This window comes from Oncorhynchus kisutch, linkage group LG3 (assembly GCF_002021735.2).
Source record: "Oncorhynchus kisutch isolate 150728-3 linkage group LG3, Okis_V2, whole genome shotgun sequence".
Taxonomy (NCBI): domain Eukaryota; kingdom Metazoa; phylum Chordata; class Actinopteri; order Salmoniformes; family Salmonidae; genus Oncorhynchus; species Oncorhynchus kisutch.
Window position 1 is genome coordinate 27,890,052 of NC_034176.2, and position 19,918 is coordinate 27,909,969.

The 19,918-nt window shown below is 45.0% G+C and overlaps 1 protein-coding gene across 3 annotated transcripts in view; it reads left to right on the forward strand.

The window, feature by feature from the left end:
- LOC109873652 (anthrax toxin receptor 1) overlaps positions 1-19,918 on the forward strand; it is a 55,428-nt gene that overhangs the window by 17,543 nt on the left and 17,967 nt on the right. For all 3 annotated transcript variants that reach the window (XM_031819918.1, XM_031819921.1, XM_031819919.1), the window contains 4 exons: positions 8,139-8,207; positions 8,334-8,414; positions 9,469-9,529; positions 10,183-10,281. In XM_031819918.1, coding sequence (XP_031675778.1) covers positions 8,139-8,207; positions 8,334-8,414; positions 9,469-9,529; positions 10,183-10,281 — 310 coding nt within the window. The remainder of the gene's footprint in view (positions 1-8,138; positions 8,208-8,333; positions 8,415-9,468; positions 9,530-10,182; positions 10,282-19,918) is intronic.

Consider the following 19,918-nt stretch of genomic DNA (forward strand, 5'->3'; position numbering starts at 1 on the left):
AGGTCCAGGGACATGTACTGGTCTGTGACGACCTAAATGCCAGAACTGGACAAGAACCTGACACTCTCAGCACACAGGGGGACAAACACCTACAGTTGAAGTCAGAAGTTTACATACACCTTAGCCAAATATATTTAAACTCTGTTTTTCACCATTCCTGACATTTACTCCTTGTAAAAATTCCCTGTTTTAGATCAGTTAGAACCACCACTTTATTTTAAGAATGTGAAATGTCAGAATAATAGTAGAGAGAATTATTTATTTCAGCTTTTATTTCTTTCATCACATTCCCAGTGGGTCAGAAGTTCACATACACAACATTATTATTTGGTAGCATTGCCTTTAAATTGTTTAACTTGGGTCAAACGTGTTGGGTAGCCTTCCACAAGCTTCCCACAATAAGTTGGGTGAATTTTGGCCCATTCCTCCTGACAGAGCTGGTGTAACTGAGTCAGGTTTGTAGGCCTCCTTGCTTGCACATGCTTTTTTTAGTTCTGCCAACACATTTTCGATAGGATTGAGGTCAGGGCTTTGTGATGGCCACTCCAATACCTTGACTGTTATCATTAAGCCATTTTGCCACAACTTTGGAAGTATGCTTGGTGTCATTGTCCATTTGGAAGACCCATTTGCGACCAAGCTTTAACTTCCTGACTGATGTCTTGAGATGGCCACACAATTGGCCATCCTCATGATGCCATCTATTTTGTGAAGTGCACCAGTCCCTCCTACAGCAAAGCACACCCACAACATGATGCTGCCACCCCATGCTTCACGGTTGGGATGGAGTTCTTTGACTTGCAAGCCTCCCCCTTTTTCCTCCAAACATAACGATGGTCATTATGGCCAAACAGTTCTATTTCTATTTCATCAGACCAGAGGACAGTTCTCCAAAAAGTACTCTCTTTGTCCCCATGTGCAGTTGCAAACCGTAGTCTGGCTATGTTATGGCAGTTTTGGAGCAGTGGCTTCTTCCTTGCTGAGCGGCCTTTCAGGTTATGTTGATATAGGACTAGTTTTACTGTGGATATAGATACTTTGTACCTGTTTCCTCCAGCATCTTCACAAGGTCCTTTGCTGTTGTTCTGGGATTGATTAGCACTTTTCGCACCGAAGTACATTCATCTCTAGGAGACATAATGCATCTTCTTCCTGAGTGGCATGACGGTTGCGTGGTCCCATGGTGTTTATATTGCGTACTATTGTTTGTACAAATGAACGTGGTATCTTCAGGTGTATGGAAATTGCTCCCAAGGACGAACGAGACTTGTGGAGGTCTACAATTTTTTTAATGAGGTCTTGGCTGATTTCTTTTGATTTGCCCATGATGTCAAGCAAAGAGGCACTGAGTTTGAAGGTAGGCCTTGAAATACATCTACAGGTACACCTCCAATTGACTCAAATTATGTCAATTAGCCTAAGAAGCTTCTAAAGCTATGGCATCATTTTCTGGAATTTTCCAAGCTGTTTAAAGGCACAGTCAACTTAGTGTATGTAATCTTCTGACCCACTGGAATTGTGATACAATGAATTATAAGTGAAATAATCTGTCTGTAAACAATTGTTGGAAAAATTCCTTGTGTCATGCACAAAGTAGATGTCCTAACCGACTTGCCAAAACTATAGTTTGTTAACAAGAAAATTGTGGAGTGGTTGAAAAACCAGTTTTAATAACTCCAACTTAAGTGGATGTAAACTTCCGACTTCAACTGTACATGGAGGTGGACATTCCCGCCAAAATATTCTCCCTAGACACAATTATGACAAGACAACCAACACAAACGGGTCACAACTCCTGAAGCTCTTTCACACATTGGGTCTGTACATAGTCAATGGTAGGCTTCGTGTGGACTCTTACAGTAGGTACACCTACAGCTCATCCATCGGCAGTAGTACTGTACATGACATCGTCACTGACCTCAACCCAGATTCTCTCAGAGCGATCACAGTTGGCCCACTGACACACCTATCAGATCATAGCAAAATCACAGTTTACTTGAACAGAGCAACACTCAATCATAAGGCATCAAAGCCAAAGGATCTGCATAATATAAAAAAATGCTATGGATGGAAGGAAATTGTTATATAAACCTACTAAAAAACAATTAGGCAACAGCAAATTCAATCCCTTTTAGACACATTCCTGGAAAAAATGTTTCACTGTAATAGTGAAGGTGTAAACTAGGCATTAGAATGCCTAAAGAGTATACAGTATTTGACCTCTCAGCTTCCCTATCAAATCTAAAAATGTCAAGCAGACAACCTAAGAACATTAACAGCAATGACAAATGATTTGATGAAAAATGTAAAAAGCTAAGAAATAAATTGAGAAACCTATCCAACCAAAAACATAGAGACCCAGAAAACCTAAGCCTACACCTTCACTATGGTTAATCACTAAAACAATACAGAAATACACTACGGAAAAATAAGGTACAGCACATCAGAAATCAGCTCAATGTAATTGAAGAATCACTAGAATTGTCACGGATTCCCCCGGTACTGCTGCTCAGTCGCGCACCAGCTCCAGAGGTCTACGTCACCGGCCTCAAGGCATCACTGAACTGTTTCATTACGCACACCTGGTTCCCATTCCCCATGAATAGTAATTGTATATATGTGCCCTCTGTTCATCATTGTTTTGTCGGTTAGTGTTCCCATGTCTGTTGGTCTGTGAGTACCTATGCTTGTTATTTCGTGTTTTGTGCACTTGTTATTACAGTTCTCATCCTGTGTATTGTTATCGCGGGTCTCGCCCCGTGTATTGTATTGCAGGTTTTTATTAGAGGTTTAACTCTTTTGTTCAGGTTACATCCCTGTGTTTTTGTACGTGTTTGTTTTGGGCTTTGTCCCCATGCCTTTTCATGGCATGTTGTATATTTTGGGTGGGGAATTAAACCTCCTTATCACGAATTCCTGTGCCTGTCTCCAATCATTTATACAACGTGACAAGAATCTAACCACTTCTGGGGAAATTGGAACACTCTAAACAAACAACACAAAGAGTTATCCATCCAAAACAGAGATGTATGGATAAACATATACAGTGCCTTGCGAAAGTATTCGGCCCCCTTGAACTTTGCGACCTTTTGCCACATTTCAGCCTTCAAACATACAGATATAAAACTGTATTTTTGTGTGAAGAATCAACAACAAGTGGGACACAATCATGAAGTGGAACGACATTTATTGGATATTTCAAACTTTTCTAACAAATCAAAAACTGAAAAATTGGGCGTGCAAAATTATTCAGCCCCCTTAAGTTAATACTTTGTAGCGCCACCTTTTGCTGCGATTACAGCTGTAAGTCGCTTGGGGTATGTCTCTATCAGTTTTGCACATCGAGAGACCGAAAAATTTTCCCATTCCTCCTTGCAAAACAGCTTGAGCTCAGTGAGGTTGGATGGAGAGCATTTGTGAACAGCAGTTTTCAGTTCTTTCCACAAATTCTCGATTGGATTCAGGTCTGGACTTTGACTTGGCCATTCTAACACCTGGATATGTTTATTTTTGAACCATTCCATTGTAGATTTTGCTTTATGTTTTGGATCATTGTCTTGTTGGAAGACAAATCTCCGTCCCAGTCTCAGGTCTTTTGCAGACTCCATCAGGTTTTCTTCCAGAATGGTCCTGTATTTGGCTCCATCCATCTTCCCATCAATTTTAACCATCTTCCCTGTCCCTGCTGAAGAAAAGCAGGCCCAAACTATGATGCTGCCACCACGATGTTTGACAGTGGGGACAGGGTGTTCAGGGTGATGAGCTATGTTGCTTTTACGCCAAACATAACATTTTGCATTGTTGCCAAAAAGTTCAATTTTGGTTTCATCTGACCAGAGCACCTTCTTCCACATGTTTGGTGTGTCTCCCAGGTGGCTTGTGGCAAACTTTAAACAACACTTTTTATGGATATCTTTAAGAAATGGCTTTCTTCTTGCCACTCTTCCATAAAGGCCAGATTTGTGCAATATACGACTGATTGTTGTCCTATGGACAGAGTCTCCCACCTCAGCTGTAGATCTCTGCAGTTCATCCAGAGTGATCATGGGCCTCTTGACTGCATCTCTGATCAGTCTTCTCCTTGTATGAGCTGAAAGTTTAGAGGGACGGCCAGGTCTTGGTAGTTTTTCAGTGGTCTGATACTCCTTCCATTTCAATATTATCGCTTGCACAGTGCTCCTTGGGATGTTTAAAGCCTGGGAAATCTTTTTGTATCCAAATCCGGCTTTAAACTTCTTCACAACAGTATCTCGGGCCTGCCTGGTGTGTTCCTTGTTCTTCATGATGCTCTCTGCGCTTCTAATGGACCTCTGAGACTATCACAGTGCAGGTGCATTTATACGGAGACTTGATTACACACAGGTGGATTGTATTTATCATCATTAGTCATTTAGGTCAACATTGGATCATTCAGAGATCCTCACTGAACTTCTGGAGAGAGTTTGCTGCACTGAAAGTAAAGGGGCTGAATAATTTTGCACGCCCAATTTTTCAGTTTTTGATTTGTTAAAAAAGTTTGAAATATCCAATAAATGTTGTTCCACTTCATGATTGTGTCCCACTTGTTGTTGATTCTTCACAAAAAAATACAGTTTTATATCTTTATGTTTGAAGCCTGAAATGTGGCAAAAGGTTGCAATGTGGCAAAAGGTTGCAAAGAATACTTTCGCAAGGCACTGTAAATAGAAATGATACATGATCAAATCCAAATCTTAGAATCAACAATTAAAGACTTCCAGAACCCACTGGATTCTTCAATTACATTGAATGAACTACGGGACAAAATATACCCTCCAACCCCAAAATGGCTGTGGTGTTGATGGTATCCTAAATTAAATGATAAAATATACAGACCACAAATTTAAATTGGTTATACTTAATCAATTGGTTATACTTAAACGTCATCCTCATCTCTGGCATCTTCCCCAATATTTGGAACCAAGGACTGGTCACCCAAATACACAAAAGTGGAGACAAATTTGACCCCAATAAATACTGTTGGATATGCATCAACAGCAAGCTTGGGAAAATCCTCTGCATTATCATTATCATACATTCCCTCAGTGAAAACAATGTACTGAGCAAATGTCAAATGGGTTTTTACTTAATTATGGTACAACAGACCACGTATTCACCTTGCACACCCTAATTGACAAACAAAGAGACCAAAACAAAGGCAAAGTCTTCTCATGCTTTATTGATTTCAAAAAAGCTTTTGACTCAATTTGGAATGAGGGTTTGCTATGTAAATTGATGGAAAGCAGTGTTGGGGGAAAAACATACAAAATTATATAATTTATGTACACAAACAAGTGTGTGGTTAAAATTGGAAAAAAACACATTTCTTTTCACAGGGCCGTGGGGTGAGACAGGGATGCAGCTTGAGCCCCAACAAATTGGCGAGAGCACTAGAACAGTCTGCAGCACCTGGCCTCACCCTACTAGTATCTGAAGTAAAATGTTTGCTGATGATCTGGTGTCACGCCCTGACCGTAGAGATCGTTTTATTCTCTATGTTTGGTTGGTTAGGGTGTGACTCGGGTGCGACACACTATGTTCTGTGTTTCTATGTTTTTGCCGGGTATGGTTCTCAATCAGGGACAGCTGTCTATCGTTGTCTCTGATTGGAAATCATACTTAGGTAGCCTTTTTTACTTTTGTATTTTGTGGGTAGTTGTCTTTGTTAGTGGCCTGTACAGCCCTAGTAAGATTCACGTTTGTTTTTTGTTGTTTCTTGTTTTGTTGGCGACATTTATAATAAAGAAAAATGTACGCTCACCACGCTGCACCTTGTTCCGGTCATTTCCACGAAATCGACGGCGATCGTGACATCTGGTGCTTCTGTCCCCAACCAAGGAAGGATATTCTGCACAGATTCTGTCAGACCTGGGCGCTGACAGTGAATCTCAGTAAGACAAAAATAATGGTGTTCCAATAAATTCCATCTAGACTCCGTTGCCCTAGAGCACACAAAAAACTGTACATGCCACAGCCTAAGCATCTGCGCCACAGGTTCCACAAAGCTGTGTACGATCTGATAGACAAGGCAAGAAGGGCCTTCTACACCATCGGAAAGAACAAAAAATTCTACATACCAATTAAGATCTGGCTAAAAATACTTGAATCAATTATAGAACCCATTGCCGTTTATGGTTGTGAGGTCTGGGGTTTGCTCACCAACCAAGAATTCACAAAATGACTCTGCATTCATAATTCTGGAAAAACATACTCAGTGTACAACGTAAAACACCAAATAATGTATGCAGAGCAGAATTAGGCCGATACCTGCCTATTATCAAAATCCAGAAAATAACCGTTAAATTCTACAACCACCTAAAAGGAAGTGATTCCCAAACCTTCATAACAAAGTCATCACCTACAGAGAGATGAACCTGGAGAAGAGTTCCCTAAGCAAGCTGGTCCTAGGGCTCTGTTCATAAACACAAACAGAGCCGCAGGACAGCAACACAATTAGACCAGATCAAATCATGAGAAAACAAAAAGATAATCACTTGACACATTGGAAAGAATTAACAAAAAAAACGGAGAACACCAGAATGCTATTTGGCCCTAAACAGAGAGTACACAGTGACTGACACAAAATTAAGGAAATTGTTGTCTATGTACAGACTCAGTGAGCATAGCCTTGCTATTGAGATAGGCTGCCATAGGCAGACCTGGCTCTCAAGAGAAGACAGTCTATGTCCACACTGCCCACAAAATGAGTTGGAAACTGAGCTGCTCTTCCTAACCTCCTGCCAAATGTATGACCATATTAGAGACACATATTTCCCTCAGATTACAGACCCACAAAGAACTTGAAAAACAAATCCATTGATAAACTCCCATATCTATTGGGTGAAATACCACAGTGTGCCATCACAGCAGCAAGATTTTTGACCTGTTGCCATGAGAAAAGGGCAAACAGTGAAGAACAAACACCATTGTAAATAAAACCCATATTTATGTTTATTTATTTTCCCTTTTGTACTTGAACTATTTGTTCATCGTTACAACACTGTATATAGCCATAATATGATATATGTCTCTATTCCTTTGGAACTTTGGAAGTGTAATGTTAACTGTTTATTTTTTATTGTTTATTTCACCTTTGTTTATTATCTATTTCACTTACTTTGGCAATGTAAACATGTTTCTCATGCCAATAAATCCCATTGAATTTAATTTAATTGAGAGGGAGAGAGAGAGAGAGAGAGAGAGCGAGCGAGAGGGAGACAAGACCACAAATTGTAAACAGAACTTGCACTACTGTGGGCACAGATCAAACACCAGCACCATATACTGTACATCACCTCGGTAACACTTTGATCCCCTCTTTCCAGAGAAGGGAAAGGAGGTCAAAGCGTCTGTCAGATTTATATCTCCCATCTGCCCGGTGAATTAAAAAGGCCCAGTCATTCGCCACACATCTGCAAAAGGAACCAATGATCCCCCCCCCCCCCCCCCCCCCCAGACTGGGCTGGGATTGGGAGTGCAGGTGCAGCAGGGGTGCAAAGCTGGGGCTTTTTAATCACTTCCAAACACCCCTGGACACATGCAGACAGCAAGGCCAGCCACTCAGACATTGATGAAGTGAGGCTGATATCTCTCTCAGTAGCTTTCAAAATGTGTGGGGAGAGTGTCACTTAACAGGGAGCCTTGCAACAATAGTTAAAAACGTCCTGTCACTCATATTGAATAATATTGTCAGCGTAGCTCTGTAGGGCCTTCTTTCAGATGTTCATGAAATGTAACATTTGGCTCATGGGCTCTGTTGGCTCTAGTCTACAGGCTTTTGCCAATAAATGGTTTCCTTCAACGTCTAATTATTTTTATTGAATATCAGTCAGCCAGAGGTCAATGCTCTTAGCTATTTGTCAAATCTACCCATCGGTGTCCAGAGTACACTCTTAGAAAAAAGGGTTCCAAAAGGGTTCTTCGGCTGGAACAAAAAATTGTTCTTCAAAGGGTTATCCTATAGGGACAGACGAATAACCCTTTTAGGTTCTAGATAGCACTTTTTTTTCGAAGACTGTAGCTATCTGGAGTGTTATCAGTGTATGTGTTTTGATTGATGTAGTGCGATTCCAGGTGTCGACAGTCTTTCCTGTTTTTGCTCCTCTGTGAATACCTGACAGGCCAACCGATCGCGGAGTCTGGGTGCCTCAGTATACTGCGTGGGGGTGAAGGACTTCAATGAGACACAGGTGTGTTGACGCATCTTGCTTCATTGTGCTCTGATTTGGCTTGGTCTCAAACTGTATCCCAAAGGTCATTTGGAAAAGAGGCTGGTGGCTGTGTAGAACTGTATGTCACTTTTTTTTCTTCCTCAGCTGGCAATGATTGCTGATAGCAAGGACCATGTCTTCCCAGTGAATGATGGCTTTGAAGCACTTCAGGGGGTCATTGATTCGGTAAGAGGTTCAGACTTGACGACTAACACAAGGATCCCACTGGGCAAAAACTCAACGTTGTTTCCACGTCATTTCAACAACAAAAAATTATACGTTGAATCAATGTAAAAACTGATTGGATTTGCAAAAAGTCATTGAGGTAAGGGAATTTCATGTTTTTTTCATCCAACTTTTAACATAAATCAAATGTTATTGTGACATTTTTGGAAGATAACTTAACGAAAAATAGACGTTGAACTGACGTCTGTGCCCAGTGGGAAGGCTAGAATAACAGCATCTTTAAGGTACACTGCACCATCCATCCAGAGATTGTATTCAATAATTCTCACTGCAGTACATATCTAAATCCATTAACACATTAATCAAATAGGAAACAAGGGAGAATAGGATTAAAGAAAACAATAAACAGAAATATTCCATCCATCAAAACTCACCAGAAACAGAATTTCAGGAAAACCTGCTGTGACTCTGACCTCCCAGCTTTTGATCCACGCTAGTGGAGTCTACCCAAACAGGATCAAAGTGTATGCATTCATTCAGTATAGCTTCCACCTCAAAGGTATTGACTTATATTTTTGTATCCGCTCAAACTATTTCAATAGCGGAGGAAGGAAAGAAAAGGAGAGTCGTGGAGAGGCCATTGTCGCCCGGGCACTGAGTTCCTCTAACAGAGCTAGAGGTCAGTCAGACATGTTGACTGGCATCTGGAGCCCATTAACAGCATGCTGAAAGCTGCTGGCTCAGACTCAATAAAGAAGGACAGCATGCAGTAAATCAAACCGATCTTCAGGCTTACAACACATACTTTCTCTGAACAGTGGGGGTATAGAGAGAGATGTACACCCAGAACAGAGAGGAGCACAGAGAGGAGAACAGGAGACATTAAGCAGACCCTATAAATGAGGTGCACAGGTACACACTGATACTGTAATTGCCAGTAAAAGGAGTATAGGGATTATATTATTAAACCAATACCCTCGATAAAGCAACACACAATGCTCTGTAACAAGCCAGACCTTGGCCCAAAGCCCACATGTCTCTCTTACTCCCACAGATCTTAAAGAAGTCCTGTATTGAGATCCTGGCAGTGGAACCCTCCAGTATCTGTGCAGGAGGTAAATGTACAGACCTCTGGCCTGTATTTATCTTCTCTGGCCTCAGATCATTAAATCAGACATTTTAAGGCCCCCTCATATTGGAGCGCACAACAGGACGAGACTTGGCAGGGCCAGCAGACTGGTGTGCAGTAAATATCTCCTACACACAGTAGCAGCAACTTCTTTTGTCATGAAGGATTCAACCTGGACCTAGTCCCAACAAAACTACTGTACTAAGGACACAAATAATTTATTTCTCTCTTTTATCTGATGTGTAATGCTGCCGTCATTGTCCATTCCACAGTCTTACAACACACCACTTTCCTCACTGTAAAAATAAGTATTTACACTTCAGGTTTTCTGCGTTATGTGATATTGGCTCCAGAGAGCCACTAAATCTCCAAATGTCTGGACAACTGCAGTTGAAGTCTCATTGACAGCAAAATCTCAATTCTTAAGGCATTCAGAAAAAATCGTTTATCTTCAACAACCACTATGGTCAGGGCATGGTGGTTTAGAGTTTGTTGGCTGAATGTGACCAGAGTGTGAGATGCTGAGATGATAGACTCAGATGTTAGCTTGAACACATGGTGTGACAAATTCAGTTCAGTTTTACACTCTAACTGGCTGTATGCCTCCTCAGTCATTGTGTTTCTCTATTCCCTCTCTAGAAACGTTCCAGGTGGTGGTGAGAGGAAATGGCTTCCTCCATGCTCGGAATGTCCATAAGGTCCTGTGCAGTTTCCGAATCAACGACACACTCACCAAGAGTAAGTGGAGCACCAACTCAAAATGAACAAACAGTGGACCTGTGTTCTGTTTGTTTTAAAGACATGTTAATAATGCGTAAAGAATTTGCTAATCATGCAATAGGACACACAAAGTTGTATTTACTGCAGCTGTAAGAGTAAAACTGCTCAGGAAATGGATGACAGACGTGGTGTTATGAGTTAGACACAGTAAAAGTCTATGTTTTCTTATTGATGTCTCTTAATGCTTCCCAAAAGTTACGTTCAGGAGATCAGTAGGGGTTCTCTATGCCCAAACAAGTGCCATTTGTTTCTGGTATTACTGTTTTTTGATTTTAAAGGGTACATTTGTACTTTAACGGCCTGGGACTGTACCAGAGCTAGAAGATAAAGGGAAACAGTACCACACACAAGGCAGTCTGGGGAAAGCCCTGGAGGCACATCCAAGTTCCCCCTGTGGTCTTGAAGTGGCTTAATGGATGTGTGAGACCAGCCCCTTCCAATGCATGCCAACATATAGCTGTGGGAGTTTGAGTTTGAGTTGAGTTTATTTTTTATTTTTACAGAGACAGTGCACATTAATCAACGTTTCAGTAAAAGTGCCGGTTTTAGCCAGCCGGCTAATTTTCAACCGCAGTCCCTGGGCAGGTTATTAAAAACAATTACAATATAGGCAATAGCAACATAGAACAAGCAAGACATAGCAACATAGGACAAGCAAGACATATCATACAGACAGAGCAACATAGGACAAGCAAGACGTAGCATACAGACAGAGCAACATAAAACGAAAAGCAGCAAGACAAAATTCATAAAAGCAACAAAGTGTTTCCACACCTCACAAGCTACAGACAACAGACAACATGGAAAGCGACAACACACAGCTAGGGACCATGTTCACAAATCTGATTGACCTTTAGCCATGTCTTCAAGCATTTTGTGAAAGTGTGATATGTGGTGCAGTTATGTGTGTCTGATGGCAGTGTATTCCAGACATGGGAAGCTCTCACAGAGAATGCAGATTTACTAAAGGTGCTTTTCCTTAGGGGAACTATACAGTCACCTCTCATGGCAGACCTTGTGGATCTGCTGCCATATGTCTGGGATTTCTGTTTAACAAAAATATTGAGTGGAGGGGGAGCCAGGCCATTAAGGATCTTGAATACAAGACATGCGTCGGTGTATTGCACAAGATTTTCCCAACTCAAGGGCATGCTCTAATTACAAACAAAGAGAAAATATAGTCTGGGCCTGAGAGGAAGAGGATGAGGGGATGTTTAGGCCATGAAGAATTTAATCTATGGAATTTGATAGCAGATCAAAGTACAGTCTTCAGCTGCGTTCAATATTACGGTTTTATACCTTTTACAGTATGGTGCTACTTAGCAGGAATGACCTGAGGACTGCTAACACATGTCTTCTACTCTGAATTAGTGTTGAAGAGAATGGTTTACGGTGACCCAGAATGTAAATTGTTTGTATGTAATTAAACATCCAAACTCCCCAAGCGGAAGACATGGGAAAAATGTAGGAAAAAAAGGATACACCACTTTGTTTACTTCCCTCCTCCATCCCTTCTTTCAGATGTAAACCCAAGGATATGTGTACCAACTGTCCAGTAGAACGTTTACCCCTAAACAGCTCAGTCATTTCAGACACAGCAGGCTCCATGTCTAATTGGCCACTGTTGGCTCATTGTTTCTTGTGGTTGAGTGTCAATGGCCTCATATGATTGATTCCAATCGTCCTACAGTGCGCTCTTCTGTAATCTGCAGAACTCCCAATGCGCCCCTTGACCATCACCACAGACACCACCACTCCTCTACCGCCTCTCCACATTCTCCAAAGGCTCCAGCCCTCGTAGGAAAGGAGCAATGTGTAGCTACATGTGTTCAGCAACTGAATGTCTGAGTCCATGTCTCCAGGAAAAGCAGTAGCAGCAAATACAGGCCTTCTGAACTTTGGCAGTGAAGAGACGTCGGGAGCATTCCTTCCTCCCTGATGGCTCCAGTGAGCATCATCATGGAGATACAGTGCCTTCGGAGAGTATTCAGACCCCTTGACCTCCACATTTTGTTGCGTTAGAGCCTTATTCTAAAATTGATGAAATTGTTTATTTTCCTTATCAATCTACACACAATACCCCATAATGACAAATAAAAACAGGTTTTTAGAAAATGTTGCTAATTTATAATAAGTATTCAGACCCTTTACTCAGTACTTTGTTGAAGCACCTTTTGCAGCGATTACAGCATCAAGTCTTCTTGGGTATGATGGTACATGCTTGGCACACCTGTATTTGGGGAGTTTCTTGCATTCTTCTCTGCAGATCCTCTCAAGCTCTGTCAGGTTGGATGGGGAGATTCACAGCTATTTTCAGGTCTCTCCAGAGATGTTTGATCGGGTTCAAGTCCCGGCTCTGGCTGGGCCACTCAAGGACATTCAGAGACTTGTCCCGGAGCCACTCCTGCATTGTCTTGGCTGTGTGGTTAGGGTCATTGTCCTCTAGGAAGGTGAACCATCGCCTCAGTCTGAGGTCCTGAGCGCTCTGGAGCAGGTTTTCATCAAGGATCTCTCTGTACTTTGCTCCATTCATCTTTCCCTCGATAGTCTCCCAGTACATGCCACTGAAAAACATCCCCACAGCATGATGCTGCCACCACCATGCTTCACCGTAAGGATGGGACCAGGTTTCTTCCAGACGTAACGCTTGGCATTCAGGCCAAAGAGTTCAATCTTGGTTTTGTCAGACCAGAGAATCTTGTTTCTCATGGTCTGAGAGTCTTCAAGTGCCTTTTGGCAAACTTCAAGCGGGCTGTCATGTGCCTTTTACTGAGGAGTGGGTTCAGTCTGGCCGCTCTACTGTAAAGGACCATCGGGTTCTTGGTCACCTACCTGACAAAGGCCCTTCAATCAATTTTAGAATAGGGCAGTAACATAACAAAATGTGGAAAAAGTCGAGGGGCCTGAATACTTTCCGAAGGCACTGTGTTAAAGATGAGAATCCACCACTTGTGACATGATAAGACTTTATTCTTTAGAAATGCCCAGGAACCGGAGTAATCCTAATTTTATTGGGATTGTATAGTTCTCCACAAATCCTACTTGACAGACAGCAGTGCAGCCATGTTATTGTATTCTCAGAAGCAATGTCATGTTAAATTGTCTCAGTATTGGTTAAATAGGCTGGTCTGCACTGTTGGAGCTAGGAACACAAGATTTTTGCTACACCTGCAATAACATCTACTAAATATGTGTATGTTTTATCTGTGTAAACTGTGTAACAAAGTGTTGTGACATGAAGCAAAGCTGTTGGTGGCAGCATCTAGATCCCAATGGTATTAAATGGTAGAACCCTTCACCTGAGAGAGGGACCAGAGAGTCCTTTATAGTCAGCCAGTCAACCAGTCTGCCTGTCTTCAAAGAGGCCTTCAACTCTCTCAGTCCCCTTTGATAGCTTAGTATAAGGTGGGTGACCGCTGAGTTGAACTCTGAATGGGATATCTGGCTGAGTTTGTGTTGGCTCTGAGCTCAGCTTGGCAGGCTGCAGTATTGATCTCCCCCTGATCCCAATTCCTCCCCTCCGTCCTGCAGGGTGTTACTGGAGAGGAGAGGAGCGGTCATCCGTTTGCTGTGTAGCGCTCATGTTGATTTCCTCAGTGCAGGGGTATGTTAACCATGAGCCAGGATAAACAGGCAGTCTTGGGCGATGACCATGCTCACTGGATCTGTTTTCCAACATTTCATAAGTTGGACACAGAAAGACTAGAGGTTCTCTTTAAAAATGAATGCTATGCTTTTAATCATTGTCTTTGTCTCTGCTCTGTCAAATGGGTGTCAGGACTAAGGTATTTAAGTATGGTCCTTAAGCATCTCTGTATTATATTATATTGGTATGTTAAATGAGTTACCATCAAGAGAAATCACAACTGCTCTCTGTTGTGAACACTAATTATGTCACAGTACAATACAAAAAATCCAATAAGATGATGTAATTTCATGATCATTAGTAAATGAACTCCAGACATCAGTTGATATACAGTGCCTTCAGAAAGTATTCATACCCCTTGACTTATTCCACATTTTGCTCCATTATCACGACTTCCGCCGAAGTCGGTCCCTCTCCTTGTTCGGGCGGCGTTCGGCGGTTGACGTCACCGGCCTGCTAGCCATCACCGGCCTTCTAGCCATCACCGATCCACTTTTCATTTTCCATTTGTTTTGTCTTTGTTTTCTACACACCTGGTTTCATTTCCCCTCATTACATTTTCATTATTTAACAGTCTGGTTTCCCCCATGTTTGTTTGTGTGCGTGTTTGTTTTATCGTTAGGCTGTATCTTACGGCTGGTATTATTGTTGCCGGGGCGGCAGGGTAGCCTAGTGGTTAGAGCGTTGGACTAGTAACCGAAAGGTTGCAAGTTCTAATCCCCGAGCTGACAAGGTACAAATCTGTTGTTCTGCCCCTGAACAGGCAGTTAACACACTGTTCCTAGGCCATCATTGAAAATAAGAATTTGTTCTTAACTGACTTGCCTAGTAAAATTAAATGTTGTTACGCATTTATTCGTGGTACCGGTATTTTTTCCTGCACCATAGTATTGTGTTTTGTACTGTTTTTTTCTTGTATTAAATACCTTGTCCATGCATCTCAGCTCTCCTGCGCCTGACTCCTTTCACCAGTTATCCACAGCCTTGACAGAAACATGCACCTCATAAATGGCAGGAGCAGACAACCCCCTTTGGCGGTCGAGGAGCGCGTCCAACAGCATGCGACCATGTTGCAACGTCTCGGCACCGCTATTGATCGCGTGCTGCAGAAGATGGAATGATGGGAGAAAGGAGAAGCACTTCAAGCGCCTCCACCAGCACCACTACATGCACCACGGTTCACCCCTCCTTCACCCGGTCCCAGTGGGATTCGACTCCTGAGGGAATATGATGGGACGGCTGCTGGATGCCAGGGGTTCCTACTCAAGCTCGAACTCTACCTGGCGACTGTCCACCCGGCTCCTTCAGGACGTGAGAGCGTGTCTGCCCTCGTCTCCGGTCTCTCAGGGAAAGCCCTGGAGTGAGCCAACGCCATATGGGGGGAAGGAGAAGCGGTGTTGGACCTTTACGCAGAGCTCACCCGCCGCTTTCGGGCAGTTTTCGACCACCTGCCTGAGGGTAGAGCAGCGGGTGAACGTCTGTTCCACTTGAGGCAGGGGACGAGGAGCGCACAGGAGTTCGCCTTGGACTTCCGGACCCTGGCCGCAAGCGCGTGATGGAGCGGCAGGGCCCTGATCGATCACTACAGGTGCAGTCTGCGCAAGGACGTCCGTCAGGAGTTGGCCAGCAGGGACACCACTCTCACGTTTAACCAGCTGGATAACCTGCTGGCTACCCGCGGATGTCGGGATCGGGGCCTGTCAGTTCCATCCCCCAGCACCACCGCTCTGACGCCCATGGAGCTGGGAGGTGCTGCGCCTAGGGCGACCGGAGGAGGGACAGTTCCCTGCAGCATCTGTGGCCGCAGAGGGCACACTGCTGGTCGTGCTGGAGAGGTTCCTCTGGGAGTCGAAGCAGCAGGCAGGGCACTTGTGTCACCTCGGGTGAGTCGGCACCAGGCTCACCCAGAGCCCCCTGTTGCTCACATGTTTTTGTTTATACATTTTCCTGAGTTTTCCCCGCATTCCCAGCAAAAGGCGCTCGTAGATTCAGGTGCAGCTGGGAATTTTATTGACTGATCATTTGCCCATATTTTAGGGATCCCCATTGTTTCTGTGGATATGCCTTTCCCTGTGCATGCCCTAGATAGTCGCTAAAGGGGCTAATTAGAGAGGCCACCGCTCCACTGGGCATGGTTACGCAGGAGGGTCACAAAGAGAGAAAGTTTCTTTCTTATTGATTCTCCTGCGTTTTCCGTGGTGCTGGGCCTACCCTGGTTGGTATGTCATAACCCCACTATTTCGTGGCAACGGAGGGCTCTCACAGGGTGGTCAGGAGAGTGCTCGGGAAGATGTTTATGGGTTTCCGTCGGTGCTATTACTGTGGAAAGTCCAGATCAGGTCTCCACCATGCGCATCCCCTCTGAATATGCCGATTTGGCTCTCGCCTTCTGTAAAAAGAAGGCGACTCAATTACCACCCCATCGACGGGGGGATTGTGCGATAGATCTCCTGGTAGACGCAGCACTTCCCAGGAGTCACGTGTATCCCCTGTCGCAAGAGACGACAGAGGCTATGGAAACAAATGTCTCCGAATCTCTCGGGCAGGGGCACATTTGGCCCTCCACTTCACCTAACTCCTCAAGTTTATTTTTTGAGAAGAAAAGGGATGGAGGTCTGCACACATGTATTGACTATCAAGGCATCAACCAAATGACTGTGAGGTACAGTTACGCTCTGCCTCTCATCGCCAGTGTGATCGAGTCAATGCACGGGGAGCACTTCTTCACAAAATTGGATCTCAGAAGCACTTACAACCGGGGGGACGAGTGGAAGACGGCATTTAGTACGACCTCAGGGTACTATGAGTACCTCGTCATACCGTGCGGGTTGAGGAATGCTCCATCAGTCTTCCAGGCCTTTGTAGACAAGATTTTGCTGGGCCTGCACGGGCAGGGTGTAGTGATGTATATCGACGACATTCTGATATACTCCGCTACACGCGCCGAGCATGTGTCCCTGGTGCGCAAGGTGCTTGGTCGACTGTTGGAGCATGACCTGTACGTCATGCCTGTTTTCCAACAGTCCGTCTCCTTCCTAGGGTACCGCATTTCCACTTCAGGGGTGGAGATGGAGAGTGACCGCATTTCAGCGGTGCGTAATTGGCCGACCCTCACCACGGTTATGGAAGTGCAGTGGTTTTTAAGAGTTTGACAACTATCAGGGGTTTTGGTCAGGTAGAGGCTCCCATCATCTCACTGCTGAAGGGGGGACCGGTGCGTTTGCAGTGGTCGGCTGAGGCGGACAGGGCTTTTGGTCACCTGAAGGCTCTGTTTACCTCGGCTCCGGTGCTGGCTCATCCGGATCCCTCTTTGGCATTCATAGTAGAGGTGGATGCGTCCGAGGCTGGGATAGGAGCCGTGCTCACTCAGCGCTCGGGTACGCCACCAAAGCTCCACCCCTGTGCCTTCTTTTCGAAGAAGCTCAGCCCGGTGGAGCGAAACTATAACGTGGGGGACCGGGACCTGTTGGCTGTTGTCAAGGCCTTGAAGGCATGGAGACATTAGCTTGAGGGGGCTAAACACCCTATTCTCATCTGGACTGACCACCGCAATCTGGAGTACATCCGGGCTGCGAGGAGACTGAACCCTCGCCAGGCAAGGTGTGCCCTGTTCTTTACCCTTGTCTTCCTTGTCTTCACCCTGTCCTACAGACCAGGTTCCCAGACCACTAAGGGAGACGCACTGTCCCGGCTGTATCACACAGTGGAGCGGCCCATGGATCCCACTCCCATACTTCCGGCCTCTTGTCTGGTGGCACCGTTGGTGTGGGAGCTGGACGCGGACATCGAGCGGGCATTACGTACAGAGCCCACTCCCCCCCAGTGTCCAGCTGGGCATCTGTACGTTCCCTTTGCTGTTAGCGACCGTTTGATCTATTGGGCCCACATGTCATCCGGGCATCGGTCGGACAGTGCGCTGTCTTAGTGGGAAGTACTGGTGGACCACCTTTGCTAAGGACGTGAGGGTTTATGTTTCCTCCTGCTCGGTGTGCGCCCAGTGCAAGGCCCCTAGGCACCTGCCAAGAGGGAAGTTACAACCCTTGCACATTCCACAACAGCCGTGGTCGCACCTGTTTGTGGATTTCCTGACGGATCTGCCTCCCTCACAGGGTAACATCACAATCCTGGTCGTTGTGGATCGGTTTTCTAAGTCCTGCCGTCTCCTCCCTTTGCCCGGTCTCCCTACGGCCCTACAGACTGCGGAGGCCCTGTTCACACACGTCTTCCGGCACTACGGGGTGCCTGAGGACATTGTATCTGATCGAGGTCCCCAGTTCATGTCAAGGATCTGGAGGGCGTTCATGGAACGTCTGGGGGTCTCGGTCAACCTTTCCTCAGGTTTTCACCCCGAGACTAACGGGCAGGTGGAGAGAGTAAACCAGGATGTGGGTTGGTTTCTGCGGTCTTATTGCCAGGACCGGCCGGGGGAGTGGGCGGGGTTCATACCCTGGGCAGAGATGGCCCAGAACTCGCTCCGCCACTCCTTTACCAACCTTACCCCTTTCCAGTGAGTACTGGGGACCCAGCCGGTTTTGGCGCCGTGGCATCAGAGCCAGATCGAGGCTCCTGCGGTGGACGACTGGTTTAGGCACGCTGAGGAAACCTGGGACGCCACTAATGTGCACCTTCAGCGGGGAGTGAGGTGTCAGCAAGCCAGAACAGACCGCCACCGCAGTGAGGTCTGGCTCTCAACCCGAAACCTGCCCCTCCACCTGCCCTGCCGGAAGCTGGGTCCACGGTTTGTGGGGCCATTCAATGTCCTGAGGAGAGTGAATGAGGTTTGTTACAGTTTACAGCTTCCCCCAGATTACCGTGTTAACTCCTCATTCCATGTGTCTCTCCTCAGGCCGGTGGTAGCTGGACCACTCCAGGAGTCTGAGGTGCAGGAGGTTCCTCCGCCCCCTCTGGACTTCGAGGGGGCCCCGGCGTATGCAGTCCGATCCATACTGGACTCGAAGCGTCGGGCGAGGGGCCTTCAGTACCTCGTGGAGTGGGAGGGGTACGGTCCGCAGGAGAGACGCTGGGTGCCATTGGAGGACATATTGGACCCTTTGATGCTGCGGGATTTCCACCGTCTCCATCCGGATCGCCCTGCGCATCGTTCTCCGGGTCGACCCCGAGGCCGGGTTCGGCGCGCTGCTGGAGCCGCACGTCAAGGGGGGGGTACTATCACGACTTCCGCCAAAGTCGGTCCCTCTCCTTGTTTGGGCGGCATTCAGCAGTCGACGTCATCGTCCTTCTAGCCATCACCGATCCACTTTTCATTTTCCATTTGTTTTGTCTTTGTTTTCTACACTCCTGGTTTCAATTCCCCTCAATTCCCCTCATTACATGTTCATTATTTAACCCTCTGGTTTCCCCCATGTTTGTGTGCGTGTTTGTTTTATTGTTAGGCTGTATCTTACGGCTGTTATTATTGTTGCCGGATTTTGTTGTTTTGTACTGGTGTTTTCTTGTATTAAATACCTTGTCCATGCATCTCAGCTCTCCTGCGCCTGACTCCTTTCACCAGTTACCCACAGCCTTGACATCCACATTACTGCCTGAATTCAAAATTGGTTAACTATATTTTTTCCTTACCCATCTACACACAATACCACATACCGACGAAGTGAAAACATGTTTTTTTTATTTGCTAATTTATTGAAAATAAAATACAGAAATATATAATTTACATAAGTATTCACACCCCTGAGTCAATAGTTTGTAGAAGCACCTTTGGCGCCGGTGATTATAGCTGTGAGTCTTTTTAGGTAAGTCTCTAAGAGCTTTGCACACCTGGATTGTACAATATTTGCCCGTTATTCTTTTAAAATTCTTCAAGCTCTGTCAAGTTGATTGTTGATCATTGCTAGACAGCCATTTTGCTAAAACGGAATCATTCAATGTCGTCTTGGTAAGCAACTCCAGTGTAGATTTGGCCTTGTGTTTTAGGTTATTGTCCTGCTG